The following is a 22753-nucleotide window of genomic DNA, read 5'->3' on the forward strand; positions in this document are numbered from 1 at the left end:
AAGCTAGACATGTTATTGGTACAGAGTGTTCGTTTTTGTTACAGAAACAGTATTTTGTCTCTACCGCAGTGGTACCAGTAGCAACTAATCTTGTCCGATGGTTTCTAGGTAGTTTATTACGTAAGACTGTAGAGTCCTGTCTCTTTATTTACTTAGCTTTAAATCGGTTTTAAATTTACACGTGTTTCATGGCAAATGTGGTTGATAAATTGAAAGCATAACTAAGTTTTCAGTGTAATTTGTTTTTGTTCGTTTATAGGTGGTGATCAGGGGAGTGGCTTTGGGACCGCAGGTAAAGCTCCTGTTGGTTCTGTGGTTTCAGTTCCCAGTCAGTCGAGTGCATCCTCAGACAAATATGCAGCCCTGGCAGAACTAGACAGCGTTTTCAGCTCTGCAGCCACTTCCAGTAACGCATATACTTCCACAAGTAATGCTAGCAGGTACCTTGTCTCAGTCAATGTTCCTGCTTCATGTTGCATCTTTTTTTTCAACTCTGAATAATAATGTTAAATAATGACTGGGGACATATTTTTTAAATTCTTGAATATTTTTGTAGTTTGCAGAAACTGAGTTTAATTTATTAATTAAAATATCCTTGACTTTTTATTTAATCAAAGTTTTTGTTACTTTTCTTCCTTGAACACGAAAGTGTAATTGAGAGTATGTACACATCTCAGAGTGAGGGGTTATATACAGATTTATTTATACTGAGCAGAAAATCCATTTAGCAAATTAGATACTTTTATCTTAGTCATGAAGACTAAACACTGTAAGTAACATGTTGTAGCTTTAGTTGTAAATAAACATTTTTAGAAATGTTTGCAAGAGAATCCAAGACCCAATTCTGTATCTCGTCAGTGTCCTACTAGTATTAACACATAGATATGTCCTTAACTGTGTTCAAATATATCTGATGTGAGGGACTTCTTGGCAGCAGGAAGTCTTAACACATTATAGCAGCAATAGATCTTTAAAAACTCTTATAGTTGTAACTTCTACATTTCTGAAGGAAACAGATGCAGAAGTATAGGTGACTTACCATGCAGTGCTTTATCCGTCTCTTTGTTTTCCATCCTGCAGACTTGTCTCTTCTTTCTTCTGTTATCTGAGTAGCTTTTTGTTTCCCTTTAGCATCTTTTCTAGAGAGAAATGGGAGGATTGTAACACTAACTACTTGGACTCTCCAGTAGTTAATTTTCTATATGCCAAACAGGAAAAAATAAATCCAAAGAATAAAGTTTAGAGTATTTATATATATCTTGTTTCATTAAGATTGTCTGTGTTAGACATATATAATAGTGATCTATAGCAAGGTGACCATAAAGTCTGGAAACATAGGTATACATAAATGGTTTATTGATATTATATTACCGTGTATTAGTGGTTCACAAAGTGTGGTCCATGGAACATTTGGGGTACCTGAGACCCTTTCAAGGGGTCTTTGAAGTTCAAATGATACTCACAATAATTCTGACAGGTTATTTGTGTTTTTAGTGTTTGACATTTGTATTGATGATGCAAAAACAGTGACAAGTAAAAACTTGCCAGCACTTTAGCACAAGTTAAGACCACGACACCAAACTGTACTAGTAGTCATCTAATAGTCATTATATTTCTTACCACCACACATTTCAGTTTTACTTGTGAATAGTCTTTCTTATGAATATTCTTTTTTTTTTAAATGAGGTATAATTGGTATATAACATTGACTTCAGGTGTACAACATAATGATTTGATGTTTGTGTATATTGTGAAATGATCATGTAAATGTAGTTACTATCCGTCCCTATACAGAGCTTACTTTTAGGATTTACTCTCTTTATAACTTCCAAGTGTGCACTATAATATTATTGACTATAGTCACTGTGCTGTACATTACTTCCCTATGACTTATTTATATATTTTAACAAATATTCTTGATGAAACCGTAAAAAAAATTAATTTTACTGAGACGCCTGGGCGGCTCAGTTGGTTAAACGTCCGACTCTTGGTTTTAGCTTGGGTCATGATCTCATGGGTGGTGGGATGGAGCCCCACGTCGGGCTCTGAGCTGGGTGGGGAGTCGGCTTGAGATCTCTCCCTCTTTCTCTCTCTCTCTCTCTGCCCCCCCATTCTCTCTCTCAAATAAATCTTTTTTTTTTTTTTTTTAAAGATTTTATTTATTTATTTGACAGAGAGAGAGAGAACAAGTAGGCAGAGAGGCAGGCAGAGGGAACGGGAGAAGCAGACTCCCCGCTGAGCAGGGAGCCCGATGCGAGGCTCGATCCCAGGACCCTGGGATCATGACCTGAGCCGAAGGCAGCGGCTTAACCGACTGAGCCACCCAGGTGCCCCTCAAATAAATCTTTTTAAAAAATCTCATTTTATTAAATATTGATCCTTAAATAATGTCCTAACTTTCTGTGTGTTCAAGTAAGGTATGTATCAAGTAGTTTCTGCTGCATATTGAAGTACGGTGGGTGACTTGGGGGCAGTCGGCTTGTGTGGTTGTTTGAGTTGTGGAATGAACCAGCCACATATAATAATGGATATATCCATTGTTTTATGGAACACTGGTTATTTTATGGAACACTGGTTTTCCTTAAAAGTAAGACTGACATACCATGGTTATTCAGATTTGGATTTTTGGCAGACATTTTCTCAAAAATGAAATATTTAAGTCTGTCACTTTAAGGAAAATAACTGATAAAATTCATACTTCCAAGCAAATATTAGAATTTTAGAAAATTTATTGGCTCCACCATGAGCTTGACAGCTTCACATTACTTTTTGATAAGATGAGTGGTGATATTAATGAATGTAAATTTTTGATTTTTACATAAAGAAATTGTTGACATTTAGAAGATTTGCATCAGATATTTTCCAAATGATATAAAATTGGTAAAAGATTCATTTAAAGTGCAAGATAGGTTAGTAGGTGTTACTTCAGTAGAGTGCAAAGGAGTTCATTGATATGATTTCAGATTCCATTTTGCATCTAACCGTTAGTAAACTATCACTGTCATTTTGGGTATGATACCAAGGAAAGTATTCAGTTACCTGAAAAAGCTATTCAGATTCTCCTAGTTTGTCTACAGCCATACCACCCTGAATGTGCTCAGTCTCGTCAGATTCTCCTAGTTTGTTCAGCTAGGTGTCTGTGAGCACAGTTTTTCTTCTTATACTTTAAACAGTGTATCACAACAGGACAATCTTCTGTTAAGGCAGCCATTGAAGGGATTTGCAGAAATACCATTGTGACTCTTAAGTTCCTTTGGTTTTAGAAAATAATAATTCTTTATCATAAAAATGCTACTATGTGAGCATGTAATAGCTTTATGGTTAATTTTAAAAGGATGAAATTTTTAAAAATTTCTGTTTTAATTTCTGTACTCTACATATTATTAATATACAGCACATCTACACAAAGACTCTTTGGGGTTCTCAGTAACTTTTCAAAATGTAAATGAGTCCTGAGATGTAAAGTTTAAGAACTGCTATGATATATGGTATGTTCAGTATTACCTGTTTCCACATTTTATGGCCACCCTGTAGACTGATTACCCTTGCTTTAAAAAAAATAAAAAGAACTCTTTCTGTTTTTGTTTCCAGCAGTGTTTTCGGAACAGTGCCAGTGGGTGCTTCGGCACAGACACAGCCTGCTTCTTCCAGTGTGCCTGCTCCCTTTGGAGGTAGTGTTTCTGGTACATAGACTGGTTTTTATAAAGAGCTTGTGTATATTGTATTGCATTTTCTTAGGAATACTGGAAGGCTATGAAAGCAACAATTTATTACCAGAAAGCTCTAATTTTCTGTCTTCATAAATGTATGCATAAATATTTTTAATACTTGAATACAAATATATTAGGATTTTATAGTGTATTTTTGTAATTTTTTAAAGCTACGCCTTCCACAAATCCATTTGTTGCTGCTGCTGGTCCTTCTGTGGCATCTTCTACAAATCCATTTCAGACCAATGCCAGAGGAGCAACAGGTAGGAAATAAATATGGATTATAGAACAGAAAACTTTGGAAAAGCTGTCTGTTTATTGCAAAGACACCATGGGAAGAACATCAGAAAATAAAGTTCTTCTTTCTTACTGTAGTGAATGGGAAGTGGATGGAAGAGCTTGTCCGTAAAGTGTACAGTAGCTGAAAGTTTATAAAATCCTGGACTTTCATATTTGAGAGGGACCCTAGCAGTTCTCTAGTGGCCCCCACGGCTCAGTCACAGCTTTCGTTCTTCAGGTGAGGCAGCCCAAGCACGGAGGCGAGACTTCTTAGAGCCATGCAGCCACTTTGTGACCGAGATGGGACTTCTGAATGTAGTAATTCTGACTCATTTGGTGGTCTGGTTTTGGAATTACTGGTTATTACTCATTCAAGCTTAATAGGAAAAATTTATGAGAAGTTTTTTTTTGTTTGTGTTTTCCTCTTCATGAGATGGCAAAAAACGCATTAGCTTTGTTACATGAGGTCTTAGCAGTTAGGTCTTTTCTAGTGCTTCTCTCTTTTAGGGCATTCACATTTTTTAAGTTGTGCAAACCTGATTTGATTGGGATATAATATTTGAATATTTTCTCTTGATAATTTTTTAATCCTCTTTATTCCTTCCCTTTTTTCTTTTTGGTTCATGCTGCAAGCCAGCCACATAGTTTTCGTATTGCGCCTCTTTGATTTTTGTCCTGTCACCCTGAACACCAGAACTGTTTCCCAGTATCTTGGGGTGTCAGCAAATAAATGTGGTATAGCTTGAAACCCATTAAGGCCAGCTTTGTTTTGTGTACGTGTCTCAATAATTTTAGAACTAAAGCTTTAAGCATATAGCATATATTGATGTGAAATCTTGAAAGAGTAAGGTGCTTGTAACATAATTTGTGCCATAAGAATTGGTAATTATTAGCAAATCCGTGTCATTGGCAAGATTAGGAATTGTGGTAGTAGGAGTTTCTTCAGTCATAATTTGTTGGTATCTCACATAATAGATGTTTAATAAGTATTTTAATTTCACATAATTTTTTTAAAAAGTTTGTTTTAATTCAGGTATACCTAATCAGTGATTTAATTTCTGTTGTGTTTTGGATGGAAATACTCATCATTTACGATACATGTAACGTTTCTGTTTCTTAGCACATTATTTTGACTTGGTGGAATGAATATGTAAGATGTCTCTGGGCACATAGGATTCTGTACATTGTCTTATTTAGTCCTCTTAACTCTCATCAAATACACGTTGACAGCTGAGGGAAATGAAGCTCAGAAAAGTTAAGTGAATATGTTTTCGGTACAGCCAGACTTGTGTTCAGATGCTGATTTAGTATTTACATGCTAGGTGATCCTAATTTAAATGTTAATTGTATATGAGTAGAGTAGAGTAAAGATGTTAGGAAGATGTACTAACATTTGTTGAGTGTTTAAAATTGTTTGCAAGATACTGTCGCAATTTTTATAGCCTTTATAACCCCATCTGACAACTGAAGGATGGAAACTCAGATTGTACCTTGACTAAGCTTGTATTGATCTAACTTCTCTGAGCCTTATTGTCAGCCTTTTCTATAGAATGTGAACAATATTCTCCAACTGGCAGGGTTTTTGTGAGAATTTAGATGATACAAATCACTGTGCGTGGTCTTTGCATTATCCTAGATGGTTGGTAAATCTTTCCTATTATTTTCCTTTCATGACTGTACCTCCAAATTGGTTTGTTATTAGAGTTAAGGGCTTTTTTTGCTTATTTTATGTAGAGTATGAAAGTCCTTTAAAGTTAAGGATCTACATAGGATGTACAAGAATGTAAAAGGTACAATGTATGTTCAGATGATATAAGGTGATCTTTAGTATTAGGCTAAGCACAATTGAAAGGTAAATTGTGTCCACAAAGTCTTATTTCAAGGTAAAAAATTTTTTTCCATTATAAACCACTTTATCACATTGATCACCTTGTTACACAAATGATTAAAAGTAAATGTTAACTACTTATGTTTCTATTGAAGTTGAAATATGAATAGTATTTTGATAAATATACTATGCTTAGAAATTTCCAATGTCAAAATTAATATTCTTTAGGAAATATTTTTTGTTGCTTTCAGGTATTTTGTTAAATTCCATTTGAGGTAGCTTTTGAAGGAGGTTATTGCGTAGTAGTTCTTTGCAAAATTTAAAATGTTTTACTGATAATGTTTATTTCTTAAAATACATATTTTAATAATCATTTTTCTTCTGCATTTATAAAGCTTTGGGGCTTTAATTTTCTTTCACCATGTTACATAGAAACCTTCATTAGGATATTAGCCAATATGGCCTAAGACCTTTTTCATTTCAGGATTCTATAATAGCATTCTTTCTTACAGAGCTTTTGAGGCCTTAAATCCTAACAGTTAATACAGTTTTCAGTTATTATGAAATTCTCTTATAATTCTGTCGTTTGCTATGGAATGAATAGTCTTTATTTCCCTAACTTCATTTTAATGAATGAATGATGTAAAAAATTTTCTTCACCCTCAAGGAGATAAACTTAATAGAAATGTAGAGGTGAAAGAATAATAGTAGCATCTAGACCAGCCTCCTAGTTTTATTACCTAGGTGGAGACCGATTTGATGGGTTTGCCTTAAACTTTCAGAATTGATTAATGACTCATCTTATATTTGTACCCAGAACACTTCTAAACCAGCTCTGTTTCCTCTTTCCACTCATTCCACTCATTAAGAATATAACCTAAGAGAAATGAAAATGTACATCCACATAGAAGCTGGTACACACATGTTCATAGTAGCATTATTCATAATAGCCAAAAAGTGGAAACAACCGAAAATGTCCATCAGCTGATGAATGGATAAACTGAATGTGTTATAATCATACAATGGAACTTTGTTTGATAATAAACCATAATGAAGTCCTGACACATGCTCCAACATGGATGAACCTTGAAAACATTAGCCTAAAGGACGCTAGTCACAGAGTAATGTATAACCTGTGATTCCATTTGTAATGTGGTATGTCCAGAATGGGCACATCTGTAGAGACAGAAAGGAGGGGAGGTTAGAGGGAGGGTGACAGCTGATAGGTATGGAATTTCTTGGGGGGGCGGGTGGAGGAGATGAAAGTGTTCTACAGTTTGATTGTGATGATGGTTTTACAACCCTGGGAAGATATTAAAAAGCATTGAATTCTACACTTTAAGTGGACAGATAGTGTGATAATGTGGATTATATCTCAAAAAGCTGTTAAGTCTAAAGTTTTATAGCAGCCCAGGACTAGAGCTTCTTAAGAGGGCATCATTATTGCGGACTGAGGTTACGGCAGTTCATATTGGTTCAGTCACTGTTGACTAAAGGTCAGTTTGTACCAAAGTGTATTTTGTAGAGCTTGACTCTTGAGATGTTATCAAATACTCCATGGAAGAGGGCCAAACGTATATGGGAAACGCTGGTATAAACCATTTAACTCTTAGTGCAGGACTTCTCAAGAGACTTACGGATTTTAAGAAGGAGATAAACATAGAGTGACCTAACTTATTTATTATAGAACCCTTCCTCCTCAGTTAACCCTTTTGTTGAATTCAGAACACAGTACTGATGTATCTCTTAAGTATACATCTTTTAAAGTTATTAGCAAGGAAAATATATCCATTGAATATTTAGAGCACTTTTTAAAAATTTATTGTTAAATTTATCTTCATGGCAGCTTTGTCAAGTAGGTACTGTTATCCCTCCCTCTGCCTCCTGTTTGCAAATGAGGAAATGGAAGCTTCTAGAAGTTAAATAACCTTCTGTACTTAGAAAATGACAGAACCAAGACTCCTAACCACTCTAATCTCTCAGTAGTTCTGTTTTTCCACATCTAATTGGTTAAGTATGCTAATTTAAAATGCATGGACATATATTTTAGAAACATTTCCACTCCAGATGGTTAAAACAAACAAAAAATTTCTAGTACTTACAAACCTAAATTTGTTTTCTGTTCATTACATATATTTATGTGTAACCCCTCTGACCTCATTTATGCCCGGTAAGATTTACACGAGATGCATTTTTCTCTTCTCTTTTCAGCCATTACATTATAAACTGCAAATTGTGCCCACCTTTCTAATGATTTACACTGAATAATTTTCCCCTTATCATACTTAATTAGTTCACTTGAGTTATCTTTATGAATTTCTAGTTAGTGCAGAATTGTAAACAATCAAACATCATTCAGGTGCTCTCCGCAAGATTTGACTTTTTAGATGCAAAAGGTAGATTCTAGGTCATTTTAGATAATCCTATGAATAGCATAGGGTGTAACTCCTGAGGCCTACGAAGTCTTTTTATGGACATAGTTGTATCTTGACATGAAAAAAATGTTAGTGTTTATTTAAAAATGGGTTTCATAAATGGTTTTTTTCATTTGGTATTTATTTCTCTGGTATTTATTATTCTAATTTCCCCTTTATTTCAAACAGGTTAAATATTAGTGTCATCAGTGTGGTTGAAATTAAAAGACTTTGTGGATATGTTTTTATTATGTATTTTTATGCTACCCACTTTGTAACAGTGTATTCTAATTTTAGGACTTTTTAATTAAACAAATTTACTTTTATTTTGACAATAGTTATCCGTAAGTTAATTGACATTGGTCTCTCTATGGCTCTCCATAAGGCCTTTCTGGAGCAATGCATTCTCAAGTGTTTCCTCACGCTCATTTTGGTAGGTGGCCACAACTGATACCTAGATTTGTGTGGCAATTTGTCTACCTGCTTGTGGAAGCTTCTGCTAGTGTTCTGGATCCCTGCATGTGGAATTAAGTTTTTTCCATGTTTTACAATGGAGTGGGCATGGATGTGTGGCATTGGGATTACATTATATTTAAAGTTACATGAAAATTGTGGTGATTTGTGTTTTAATGCTGAAAAGCATTATTGCTTACCTCCATGGTCACATTAGAATGTTAATAGCTTTTTTGATTATTTTTCTTGAGTTTGAATTCATAGTACTTTGACACCTTTTTGATAAACCAAACCATCTTACCACATTATTCCATGGAGTTTGGTTTTGCCTAACTGTATACAAGTTTCGCTTTTTAGTGCTTTCTTAAAAAGTGATTTGTCAAAGTTTGTCAGTGCTTTGTTGTCTGTTATGAAACCCTTCTGTTTCCCTTGCAGTGTGCTTATTATTCTTTAATTCACTGGCTTCCTAGTGGCTTGTTTCTCCTGTTTTCTCATCAATCGTAATATCAAAAAATTCGGCATTCTGATTAGGTTCATTGAGAAAAATTGCATTGTTATAAACAATAGGATTATAAGATTACTTTGGGCAGTATCCATAACATGACTTCCAGGGTTTTTTTTTTAATAAAATATAATCTGTGTAACATTTTTAGTAATAATTCCTGTGCCTTAAGTCAGAGAGCAAGTTGGTAAATTAAAATTTTTTTTAAATCAAAATCAGTGAATTACCATGTTTTTGATAGCATCATGCCAACAATATTTCTCTATTGTAATTGCTAGTATTCCTTAAAAGCACCATTATTGGCTCTTACTTTACCAGGACTTTTTCTAGAACATACATTCATAAGGTTCTGTTTTTAATCTTCACTAGCAGTAAGTAGTATACTGTTTTGCTACTACATGCGTTTCTTTTAAAATTTTTTTTAAGAGAGAGGCTGGGGCGGGGGTTGGGTGGAGAGAATCTTAAGCAGACCCTGCTCAGAGCCCAAAGCCCGATGTGGGGCTCGATCTCACAATCCTGAGATCATGACCTGAGCCAAAATCAGGAGTCGGACACCTAACCTACTGAGCCACCCAGGCGCCCCTACTGCATGAGCTTCTGTGATGCAGATTAGGTTATAAGTAATGCATAAGTGGGCGAATGATGGCAGCACGCCACACGTGTAGTGATTGTTGTGAACACACTGATTTCAGTGCAGCCTAGATCACAGCAGTAATTCACCCTACATCCATCTTTTCTAAGAATGCTTATTTCACTACCTTTTCAGTCTTTATGCATTTTGCCCTAATCTCTGTACCTCAGGAGTCCTAACCTTAAACCCCTTATCCAAAGCAGTCTATTTATCTTTCAAACAAGATATGGTGGTCCATATATTTCTTTTGGAATTGATGTATTAAGAACTTCACATGTTCTTTTAATTGTGTTAGTGGTTTTATTAGGGAAAGCCATCTCCCCCCCCCCCCCCTTTTGGCCTCTGGTTACAAAGCTGTATAGGTTTTGAGAGGCCTGCTTCTAACTCTGTTTCTCCTATAAGTTTCGTTATCTTCAATGAACTATTTTTTAGAAGTTCTAAAATTTTTTTGTCAGGAACATACTTACTACGTTATAGCAGACAATTCAGTGGATAAACTTCAATTTTTGGCTATTTTACTGTATATAGCAAAACAAAACTAAAAGCAGAAATGTTATTAGTATACATGTGACTTGCATGATGATGGGCTTTAAATTTGACTGCTGTTTAGGCTTTTAATTACTTTGAGTTTTCTTGTGATTTCATATGATAGCTTTATTAGTGTCATTCTGGTCATTGGGTTTCAGCAGAACAACATTTTATAGATTGTGTTACACTGTATGATGCTAAAACTTATTACTAACTTTGTTAGCGTTTTGGAATTTAAAATGCCTTTGGTGTACAACTTAGTGTTTTCAAGTGAAATCATTCTGTAGTGTGGTGTGAGGAGCAGAGCCTGCTCCTTGTGTGTCAGTGACCAGCCCTTGCTTTTTCCTGTCAGCCGCGACCTTCGGCACCGCCTCCATGAGCATGCCCGCGGGCTTCGGGACTCCCGCCTCCTACAGTCTTCCCACCAGCTTCAGCGGCAGCTTCCAGCAGCCTGCCTTCCCGGCCCAGGCAGCTTTCCCTCAACAGACAGCTTTTTCTCAACAGCCCAATGGTAAGATCTAGCACTTGGCTAGCTGTAAGTCCACTTCAGATACCCTTTATGTATCATAACCTTGTATGTTGGGGCGTGAAGGCTGTCCAGAGAACGCTGTGGCACTGTGCTAAACGTTTACTATGGAAATACAAACGCCTGCCTTGCTTTGGGCCTTAGAAAACCGAATGCTTTGGTAAGTTTTTGTGACCAGGTTATAGATTTAGGAGAAATCAGAGACTGTCTAAAGAATACCCCTTCTTAGAATCTCCTGTGTCTTGTCTTTCCTTTTTTTTTAAAGATTTATTTAATTATTTTAGAGAGAGCGCCTGTGCATGAGTTGGGGGAGGGGCAGAGGGAGAGAATCCTGAAGCGACTCTGCTAAGAGCGGAGCCCGAGGCAGTGCTCGATCTCAGACCCATGAGATTACGACCTGAGCTGAAATCAGGAGTCGGATACTTAACCGGCTGAGCCACCCAGGCCCCCCCAACTCTCTTTCTTATTAATTTCTCTTGTATGTTTTAATACGCCTCTTGATTTTAAAAGAAAACTTTGTAGACCTTGAGTGTTTTTGTTTTGCATCAGAAAGCTGTTGTGGATCTGCTGTTTTGTAGAAGTTATTTATTTATGTTGGAGACATAGGCTAGTTTTCCAAATAGGTAACTGTATTGTGGTCAGAGTTTGTTACTTGTTCTAGAGGCCAGGGTTTTTTTTTTTACCCATTAAGCTTATTTGGTAAAGTTTGAAAGTCCCTAGATTTGAAGATTATTCTTAAATTATAATTGTGTGTGTATTTTTTAGTGTCTGTGGTTAGATAAAAATTTGGAAATAAGGTCCATGGCAGAGCCATAATGATGAAATATTTCCTAACAAATACTGTGCTGTTCACATGAAGCCATTGTGTTTTACTCACAGTCCGTCTCAGATAGTCACAAGTCATCTGTTAGTTCAGACGTCAGCAGCTTACATAGCTGAGACAAATCAGAAGTAACCATTTCTGAGAAGCTGTAGGAAAGCTCTGTTACATGTGCCACAGGAAGTTTGTCTCTGGTATTTGAAAGAGCATGAGACTCAACAATTAAACATTGATATTTTACTATTGTTGCTCTGGTAGAAATTTCTCTGAAACTCCTTAGGCTTTATAAGGATCAGATTGTCTCTGAAAGGTATGGGTTATAATTGGTGGTTCTGTTTTAACAAGGTGCAGGTTTTGCAGCATTTGGACAAACAAAGCCAGTGGTAACCCCTTTTGGTCAAGTTGCAGCTGCTGGAGTATCTAGTAATCCTTTTATGGTAAGTGAGATGCAATTTTTTTTTTTTAAGGTTTTATTCATTTGCGACACAGAGATAGAGAGAGAGACAGCATGAGCAGGGCGGGGGAGAGGCAGAGGGAAAGGGAGAAGCAGGCTCCCCCGCCAGGCAGGGAGCCCGATGTGGGGCTCGATCCCAGGACGCTGGGATCATGACCTGAGCCAAAGGCAGACGCTTAACCATCTGAGCCACCCAGGCGCGCCAGTGAGATGCAGTTTTAAGCACTTTATAAATTGTGTGTTATTTGCAAATTGGGAAAAGCAAGATGTGACTCTCCTAGATACCGTTTGCTATTCTACTGATGTGACAGTATAAAATTTTACAGATTGAGGCAGCCGTCACACATGATCCTTTTTTGACTTAGATGCACACATGCACACACACACACATTAATCAGTTGCAAATCAAAGCATTGACAGTAAATAAGCTATTTTATAGCATGAAACTTTTCTGTATTCTTGTCAAAATAATGCTTTATGAAAAGCTATAGATTTAGTGAACTGTGTGAAAAGGGCTTGGAGTCAGAGATTTGGTTTGAATCGTAAATGCATTTTCTTAGATTGTGTGAGGAGAATTATATGAAATAATGGATATTAAAGGCCATAACACAGTTTCTGACACCTAATAGTTTTATTATATCAGTTGCTAATAACGATAATGAGTAAATAGGATTGCTAATAATTACAAAATAATTTCTAATTTGAATAGTTTCGTTAAATAAGATTTAATCAAAGTTTAATCTTTTCATATTTTCACACATATACCACTCTTACTTGTCTATTTATTGTCTTATGTTTTCCTTTAGACTGGTGCACCAACAGGACAGTTTCCAACAGGAAGCTCATCAACCAATCCTTTCTTATAGCCTTATATAGACACTTTACTGGAACGAACTTTTACGTGGTCACATTACATCTCTCCGCCTCTTGCACTGTTGTCTTGTTTCACTGATCTGAGCTTTAAACACAAGAGAAGTCTTTAAAAAGCCTGCATTGTGTATTAAACACCAGGTAATATGTGCAAAACAGAGGGCTCCAGTAACAACTTGTAACCTGTGAATTGGCAGAAAAAGGTAGCGGTATCATGTATATTAAAAATTGGCTAATATTAAGTTATTGCAGATGCCACATTCATTATGCTGCAGTACTGTACATATTTTTCTTAGAAATTAGCTGTTTGTGCATATCAGTATTTGTAACTTTAACACATTGTTCTGTGAGAAATGTTACTGGGGAAATAGATCAGCCACTTCTAAGGTGCTGTCATATATCTTGGAATGAACGACCTAAAATCATTTTAACCATTGCTACTGGAAAGTTACAAAGTCAAAATTGGAAGGTTTTATTCATTCTTGAATTTTCCTTTCTAAAGAGCTCTTCTATTTATACATACCTAAATTCTTTAAAAATGTAGAGGGATACCTGTCTGCATAATAAAGCTGATCATGTTTTGCTACAGTTTGCAGGTGAAAAAAATAAATATTAGAAAATATGCTATTGTTTTTGTGTTCTTGCTGCAATGCCTTTACCAAAGTGGCCTTAAAATATGAGTAGTGAATTGAGAACATCTTGAATTCTTAAATTAGAATTTCAGAAGACTTCTAGTGACTAACTTTTATGTCTAAAAGAAAAAAATTTTATAAAAAAGGCCATGTAGAAAATTTATTAAAACTACTATGACTGCTATATTCAGGAATATGTCAGTGGTAAAGCATTTAAATGTAGCTTGTCAGATTCACCATAATCCTTCTAATTTCTTTGCAACTTCTTAATTTTGTGAAAATTTGTATATATGAAGAATTTGCATGTATGTGTATTTACAAATTTTTTTAAGTATCTTGAATTCTCAGACTGCAGAAGTCCTATTTTAACTATTGATTTTTAAACAAAAATATTGTCTTTGAATGTATTGGAAGCAGACATGCATTAACTGTGACATGATTGCACCTCAGTTTTTTTTTTTCTTCCCCTTTGTTTGGACAAACTGATATTATTAAAATAGGACATTTATTTATGTTCATTTCTGGAGGAAACAAACTGGAACCCAGTGTTACCTTAAAGTTATAGAATACTTTGTTTAAAAAGGCAATGATACTAATGTTTAGTTATATCTTTTTGTTAATAGATGAACTTGTTTAAATATTTATGTACAGTAATGCCTCATTCATCAAGATGTAATCTAGCAGTCTCATCAGTACAGAACACAACTGAGAAACTTGGAATAATTCTTTTTTAAATGCCTTTGAGCAACCCGCATAAGTCACAAGGTCTCTATATGTTTGTTTTTATGTGAAATTTTGATTATTGGATTTCCCAGCCCTAGCATATTAGCAGTTCAGAAGTGACGGTTTGGAAGGAGATAGAAAAACCATGAAAACTTGTCGACCATTTAGTGTAAGGACAGCCAGGCCAGCCTAGAGGACATCACTGTATTAGATCATGTTCTGATAATAGTCTGGTATTATGACTCTGTGTCATCAAGAAAAGGTAAAATTACATATACAAATGTAATACGTGTTTGGAAAGTTTTACCTTACAATGATTAAACATTATTTTAAAGTTTTGGTATTAAAAGAAGTGAACATCAGTTTCTTCAAACATTTTATTTGTGTTGAATACCTTTTCCAGTGGTGACTACATGAGTTTTTACACAGTCTTAAAGTCTGTGTAGTGTTCCGGACTTGGTAAAGCCTTGCTGTCCCATTGCATCTCCAGCTCAGTGTGTGGCTTATCTTAACTATTTTGATGAGCAAGAAGACTGGGAAATCTCTGCCCCTTTTTGAACATTATGCCTCTTCTCTTAATATTGAATGAATGCTGCAGAGGTCTAGATGTGTGGGTTGAAATACCTTGAAATACTACAGTTTGGGGGTCTCTCTCCAGCCCTTTTTTCATGGAGGGAATGCTTAAGAAATGTCTCTGAATTTCTGTGTTTTAGATTGTACAATTCATATGTACAAAGTTATACTATATAATTGTAGGCCATTACCCAAATAACCTACCAGGCTTTCCATCTAAGAAATAAGTAAATTAAACGGTTGTTATTAAAATAATTTTAAAGACTTTTTTTTTTCTGGGTAAATCTTGAACTTTGTAAGTAAATGAGAACTCTTATTGACTTACTTTAAATGAGTGCTTATAAAATCGAAATCCTTAGTTTAAAAAGTGATCCAGCTTTAATGTGGATTTAAATTCACTTCTGTTAGACTTTCATATTCAGATTTGCTTTTGGTTTTATATAGACCCATCAGAATTGTGTTGAGTACTGAAGAGGAGGACAAGGCTGAAGAACTCCAAATTTTCTGGCTTACTGGTTGAATCAGATCTTCTCTCCTGTCTTTGCTCTGGAAGGAGAATTTTCTTTTCTTTTAGAGTGGCAAACATTGTTGATACAGTTTAAAGGCATATTTTATTCTCATTTTTGTGACAAGAGATTTTAGGCAATCACTTTCTTCCTTAAAATAATTCCTTTTATAAATTTGAAGAAGCCTCTCAGTGCTTTACCTGTGCGTTGCCCTAGCCCCCAGCACACACCTTTGGTACAGTTCCTGGAAGTTGGGAAAATGGAGGATGCTAACTGGCTGCTTTTGTATGGTAGCACTCAAACAGTTCTCAAACATTTTGGTTTCTTTTAAAAAAATTACTGAAGATACCCAAAGAGCTTTTGTTTATGTAGCTTTTATCTATCAGAAATTACTGTATTAGAAATTAATACTGAGATACTTAAAAAACGTGTTTATTCATTTAAATATAACAATAATAAACCCATTGCATGTTAACATAAATGCCATTTTTAAATAAAAACTAGTTGTCTTCCAAAAGCAGTTAATTAATGAGAAGAACATTGTTTTATGTTTTGCACATTTCTGTTGCACCTGGCCTGAGAAGCAGTGAGTTTCTCCTGCTCCCTTGGCATCACAGTGATTTTTCTGTCACGTGGCATGCGGGCCCTGGGAAACTCCACTGTGTGCTTGTGAACTCATGAGTGAGACAGACCTATAACATTTTAGTAGTAGTATGAAAATAGTTGTGACGCTTGGCTTTTGGGGACTCTCAGAGGTCCTCAGACCACACTTTGAAAACCACTGTGCTACACTTTAAATTTCTATTTTCCAGAATAACAGTGTGTGGTTGTAGGGTAAACATAGTGCTCCTTGAACTTCCAAGTGGTTTTCTTTGCTTGGTGGGAAAAGTGGAACGTTGGGTTGAAACGGCAAACATTTTTAATACTGTTTTCTGGATTTTCTATTTCTGTTTGAAATTGTTTTAATAATGATGACATTGGTGAATATGTCCTTCAAGGATATTACCAGTTCTGATTCATGGTTATTGATGTTTATTTTGGAATCATTTACTATTCCGACCACTTTGAAATTGTGTCATCGTTTAATAGCTATCAAATAGCTATTTTAAAAATGAAAAAATGCTTTGCTGAAGAGAAGTTCAAAATGAATAGTTTCTTCTCTCTCATGTTTATAGCTAATAATTTTAGCTATAGTTAAAGAATTTTTTTTAATGAAAAGTGGATTTCTCTAACAAAAAAATCACTACCCTCCAGGAAGTCCGCTATTACAATTTAAAGGAATGTGTTTACTTCTTTAGAAAGAGGTTTCCTATGGTTTTCCCACCAGTGGCTTTTTATACCTTGTTCATCTTTAAAGAGAGCACTTGCTGTTGCTTCTCATTTAAACAGAATGCTTTGAAATTCTTTTGAAGTGACTTTAAAAGATAGTTTACAATAATTAGTTACCACAAACTCTGGCTTTGTTACTGCTATTGTTGGCATATTGTAAAATAGGCTTTTTTGAGCTAATACTCCATTTCCATCCCCAGGCGGGCCCTGTGCCTTGCTTCTTGGGCCTTCTCCGTCCGTGTGTTGTGCTCCTTCACTGAACTTGTGTTCAGAATGACTCACCTCATCTTTGGTCTCCACCAACAGTCTCAGACTTGTATCAGAAAATTAATCTCTAGGAGACCGTTGTGAAGATACGTTTTTTAAAAAGTAATGACTTCAAAGTATGTGGTGGTATTATGGGGTGTGATTTATTAAGCCCTTTAAATGTATGAGAATCTTGCTAAGTGCTTTTCATGTATTATACAATCCTTAAAGTGGATGCATACTTTAAGGATGAAAGAAGGCAAGGCATAGGGAGGCTAAGCTAATGACAGAGCTTTTGCTCTGGAGAGCAAATATTTCATTGTTGGATTGAAGGCCTGTCACATTTATGTGTAAGTAGCCCTGTAAAAAAAGTCTTTTAAAATTCCAGGAGAGTTACTTTCTATATCCCGTATACCTAATAAAACTTAGTTATTTAATTTGAGTTCCATTCATAATTTGATGAAATCAATACAGTTTATTCACTAGGCTTTTATTTAAACTTTACAAGTTAATTAATGGGGTAATTAGTGGAGCTTGTTTTAAACTAAAGAAGCATCTGAAGTATTACAGTGATCCCTATTTTGTGAGAAACACTCCATCTTTTATTGATACGGTTTGTGCTCTAGGTGGTTTTAAAATTTACTTTCTAAAGGATGCCATTATTAAAATTTGTGTTAAGTTAGCCTATTATATGAAATTCATCCTCATTAGTTAAATTTTCCTTTGTATATTTTAGAACATTATAATGTCATTAATTAAAATTTTGCATTGTATATTTGAACAAGTGAATATATGACCAAGATGTAATTCTTAGTGTTGTGCCGATGAGACTTTTTCTCATGAAAAAGTGCCCTGTTTGGTACTGCTTACTGATATTTGTGGTGTAGATACTCTCACAATGGCTGGTGTCACCTATCAATCTGATGTCATTAAACTTGGAATTAGAAAGAGACGTGCACCAGGCTCCCAAGCCTTTGCAAGCCAGCTCCAGTGCAGCGCTCACAGTTGTACAACTTGTTCATTAAATTCATTGGTGACTGTATCCAGTATTTGAGGAGCCCTTTGTTTATGTTGTTAATTCAGCAAGCATTTGGACACTAATTCACTTTAATAAGTGGACGGGGCATGGTGATATTTAATCTGGAAAGACTCAAGTATTGTGAACCCTGGTATTAAAAAGTCCAGTTATTGTGCTAATGATAAGGCTTGCACAGTCATGACATACACCCTGAATTCTGTCTGCAGTTTTTTGTTTGACCAGCACAGTGTTTTAAGAACTTGGATTTTTGAATAGTTTTAAAGCATGCACGCTTAAGGTGGCCACTGGCCTCCTACTCCCAATTTTCTTAGCCTCAAACATTCAAATGTATTTTAAGACCTTCGAGTTGGCAAATCCCGTGTCTGGGTAAGAGGGTTCTTACGAAACCTCATTGTTCTGATTTTGGAGTCCTGTAGGATTTGAGTGTATGGTATTAATTTCCAGTGAAGACTTTTGCTAAGAATGTGTTTCTTTTCAAACTTTTGGCATCTGTATATTCTGTTTATTTTCTAGCCCTGCATAAGAATTCAACGTGTGTTAAAATATTATGTTTTTGGAATCTGTGCTTGTCCAACTCAAAGGGCTGTGGAGTTTAATGAAAAGAGAAATCTTGTGGCTCAGGCTCTTGTAAAAAGGAAAAGTGATCTTGGATAAAATATTTTAATTAGTGGTTAAAATGCCCATTTAAGTTAATTTTGTCATTGGTTCTCTAGAATCTTGACTAGGTGTCATCCAAGTCACAGTTCAATCAGTGAGGTTAAGATTTAAGCTCTAAATTCTCAATATTTTCCCTTAATCTTGAGTGGAGAGAGAGAGAGGAAGCACACACCCAAGGAGCCTTCTAATTTTGACTAAATGACCATTAAATAAATGGCAGCAAAGGATTGTAAACTGATGTTATACAGTTAATGTTTCATAGAATGCTGTGGGTACAATCAGGTTTTTTAAAGACTTTAACTTTTTTTATGTGTTATAAAACATGCTTATGATTTTTAAAAATTATGCAATATATAAAGGGTATAAAGTGAAAAATTACATCTCGTCTCCTTCCTGTGACTTCATTCCCGCACCCCAGGGGAATATAGTTTCTTGTATTCTTGTATAGTCTTTCAGAAATGTTATCGTTTATTTCATATGCCTCTGTATACATATATAGTCCTCTTGCTGTCCCCCTTTATTTTAAATGTACAATTTTGTAACTTGGTTCTTTTTATTTAATTTGGTTTTCTTTACATAGTAGCACATCCAGCTCTAACTCATTATTTTAATGGCTGCAGGATTTCATTATATGGATGTCCCTTTTGAAGAGTATTTGTATAGATTTTTCTACTAAAAACATTAAAAATTGAGAGCGTCCTTATGCATATGTGAAGATAAGTCTTGACCCTGCCTGACTGGAAACTCAATAAAACAGACCTCATTCAACTTTGAGGCTCACCAGCTGTTTATTATCTTACGCTTCCATTTAGAAAATTCTTTCAGTTAAGGGGCGGGGGAGTCCTTCAAATCGACTATCTTAAGATATTTGAAAAATCCTGTGCTTTTTAATTGAACTTTGAAGGTTTTCAGTCAGTCATTGAAAGGTTGTGCAAGTTCATACCCATTTTGCACTTTTAATTTTTCCATTGTCCCTACCCATGACTCTGGAAGTTTCTAAAAGTGCACTTTGGGGTGATTTTCTATTACTACTTGCTGGTGTTGCACCTTTCCTTATCGACATTAGCTTAGAATATACCTTATATTTAAAAAGAAACGGTATAGATTTACTACAGTAAAATATTTTGGCACAACCGTGTATTTTATTCTTCAAAATTCATTCCCTTTGCCTTAGAAAAGGTTTGGATAATAACTTAAAAGTTCTGATTCTTACTCCTCAAAAGACTAGGCAGAGTCCAGAGAATTTTTTAACGTGCATTTACCATTAGTCAAGACAGGATGTGCTTCCTGGGATAGTTTCTGTATGAGGACTGATAGCCCTGCTACTAGCTGATAGCAGGGGTCCTGCAGCACCTTCAGGCTAAGTGCAGGGAGGGGAAGGACTTGCCGAGAAGTCTGAAAGAAAGGAGGAAACCTTTTTAGCCAGAAAGACAGGTCTTGGAAGATGTGTTTAATATGCCAACATTTACGAAGACAAATCTTAATGCAGGGGGTGGTTTTAGGTGTTGGGCCGAAAACCTACAGGCTGATTTCAGTATTCATCTCTAAAACCATTTAGTATAGTAGATAAACTTGGTTGAGTTATTGTTCATTGTAAAATATTGTTGGAAGAATTTTTTCAAAATAAAGACTCCTCAATTTGTGTACCATTTGAGAGTAGCCTCTTTAATTGTCACATAACATTATGTATTTTCTGTAAAGCAGCTCATGCATCTACTTCCAACTTAATTTTTTCTATTCCATTAATTATACATTAATAACGTTTCTCACTTTTTTCTTTTTACATTACGAAACATCTTTTTTAAAAGCACGTGTTTTTACTGAGTTTCCAATACTGATTTTTTTTTTTTTTTTTTGCCCCTAAAAGATGACATTTTTTTTCTTGAAATACATGTTGATGTTGTTTGGTTTTAAGATAGATTCATTGTAATTGGGTTTTACCCATTCTATACAGATAAATCGTGAACTACAGCCTGGTTCTTCATACCCCAATCTTTGTGGTAGCTGTCACTATTATTTGTATCCGTCATGATTATTCTGTACATTTCTGTTTAAATTATTTTCATTAATAATCATCACCAGAACCCAGAAGAAGATTTACTTTCCTTAGAATCCTTATTTCCACCATGACTACCAATATCACCTACCCTTCTCCCAGGGGAAAACTAATGTTTATTTTAGTCTCATTTAATGAGAAAAGGTTAAAATTCTTTTTTTCCTCCCCCCGCCCCCTTAAATGGTATGCTAACAATTTTTACTGAACTTGTTTGGGGGTCTGGAAAAAGAACTTAGAGTCAAATTTCCTGCATCAAATTTCAGACTGTATTTCCATGAGGTTATCACAGTTCTGCTGTTAACTGGCCTTCAGGCCTGTAATGTAGATCCTTCCCGTTCCTCAACTTTAAGATGAGACCTCTTCCAAATGGTGAAGTATGGTTCCCCTCAGCCATTAGAATACATGTTTAAATTAGATAGTAATTAGCCTTGGGAATTAGAATTAAGTGTTTCACAATAATAGCTCGAAATTGGTGTTTTTGTAGATCAAAAATACCAGGTGTCAACATCATACAGTTTAGTATTTTGGCCACTATTTGTTAATTACCAATTTTGTGACCTGCATCTCATGTAATTGCTATCATTTAATAGTCACAACAACTGTTTGCAGGCAGTATTTGTGACAGAAAAGTTGACATTTAGATGTTTTTATTTGGCCAAGATTATAGTTATTTAGTAAGTGGCAGGAGTAGAATTCTGTCTTACTTTAAAATTCATCCTCTCCTATATTCATACTTTGAAGCTTCTAGTTCCAGCAGTTTTAATAAGAGTGAGATTTTTGAAAAAACAACCTATTTCACAAACATTAATGGGAGTGAAAAAAACAGTCTTACCCTAAGTGATCTAGTTTTGGATGTTTTCCCCCTCCGTATTTGCTTCTTGCGCATAGGAGATCTTGCATTGTGATCATAGCCAGTTAGTTAATTTTTGAGATACTTTCCCCACATAACTATGTTCTTCCAAACTGGAAATACATTTACTGTTTTTTTCTGCTTGTAAAAATAATATGCTTATTATAAAGAATCTGAAAATACAGAAAATTACTTTTTAAAAAAACTATACTATCGTGTAGATATATTGTAAGTACTTCTGGACTCTGTCCCATATATAAGTAAATACAAAGATCTCTTCCAGAGTGGAATCATGCTGTGCTCACTATTTTGTAACCTTTCCTCAATATATCATGGGTTTCTTTCAATTTCAAACATAGATCTACATTCTCTGCCAATGATGTTTCATTATGTGGGGTTTGCATCCCTATGGTGAACATTGAGGTTGCTTCTAATTTTTCAGCATCAGAATTTTTACCTACCCCTTTACACACTTAGGGTTTGGCATCAGGCTTTCTTAGAATTGTTGAGTGAACAGTGTGTATCTTGGTCATTTATCATTTTTCATAATTTAATGTAAATTGAATACCTTGCTGTGTATAACCTTTCATGTGTGTTGTTAGGTCTTGGAATAAATTCTTATAAAATCACACAAATGGTTTATAAGGATTAACATTGTATCCTCTCAACCAAACTGCTGTGTAAAAGGATTGATTTAATTTTTACAAATGCCAAAAAGATAAGTGACCCATTTTTACCTTAATATCCGGTTGCCAGAGGGAATTCTTTTTAATGATTGCTTTAATTTAAGGGATATGAAATAATGCCTTATCATATGTTCCTTTATTTGATTACTGAAGTTGATTTTTCTCATGATTTCCTAGCTGCATTTTCTCACTTATGGATTGTTTCAAGAGTTAATGTGAAAATATTAATTAGGTCACCTAAATTTATATCTTTATTGACATCCTATATTTGGGGATTATAGAGATACAAAGGAGAACCTTTCTAAAGCTAATGATGTCATTTAGGATGAATAACCTCATCTGTAATGGGATTTCAAATCTAGAAAACTGCTAAGATTCCTTCTAGTTTCATAATTTTTTTTTTTTTAATCAGAAAAGGATTACTTCTGGGGCATCTGGGTG

General features: G+C 35.1%; 1 protein-coding gene across 15 annotated transcripts in view; it reads left to right on the plus strand.

Annotated features, from left to right (window-relative positions):
- The window catches only part of AGFG1 (ArfGAP with FG repeats 1), a 78707-nt gene extending 59218 nt beyond the window's left edge, over positions 1-19489 (plus strand). For 4 of the 15 annotated variants that reach the window (XM_036074000.2, XM_036074078.2, XM_036074118.2 and 1 more), the window contains 7 exons: positions 260-440; positions 3592-3683; positions 3881-3973; positions 8617-8664; positions 10698-10856; positions 12037-12128; positions 12952-19489. In XM_036074000.2, coding sequence (XP_035929893.1) covers positions 260-440; positions 3592-3683; positions 3881-3973; positions 8617-8664; positions 10698-10856; positions 12037-12128; positions 12952-13011 — 725 coding nt within the window. In that variant the 3' untranslated portion in view covers positions 13012-19489. The remainder of the gene's footprint in view (positions 1-259; positions 441-3591; positions 3684-3880; positions 3974-8616; positions 8665-10697; positions 10857-12036; positions 12129-12951) is intronic. The other 11 variants (XM_036074091.2, XM_036074132.2, XM_036074010.2 and 8 more) reach the window with 10 other exon arrangements.
- The last annotated feature ends 3264 nt before the right edge of the window (positions 19490-22753 follow it).

The sequence above is a fragment of the Halichoerus grypus genome, chromosome 4 (genome assembly GCF_964656455.1).
Source record: "Halichoerus grypus chromosome 4, mHalGry1.hap1.1, whole genome shotgun sequence".
Taxonomy (NCBI): domain Eukaryota; kingdom Metazoa; phylum Chordata; class Mammalia; order Carnivora; family Phocidae; genus Halichoerus; species Halichoerus grypus.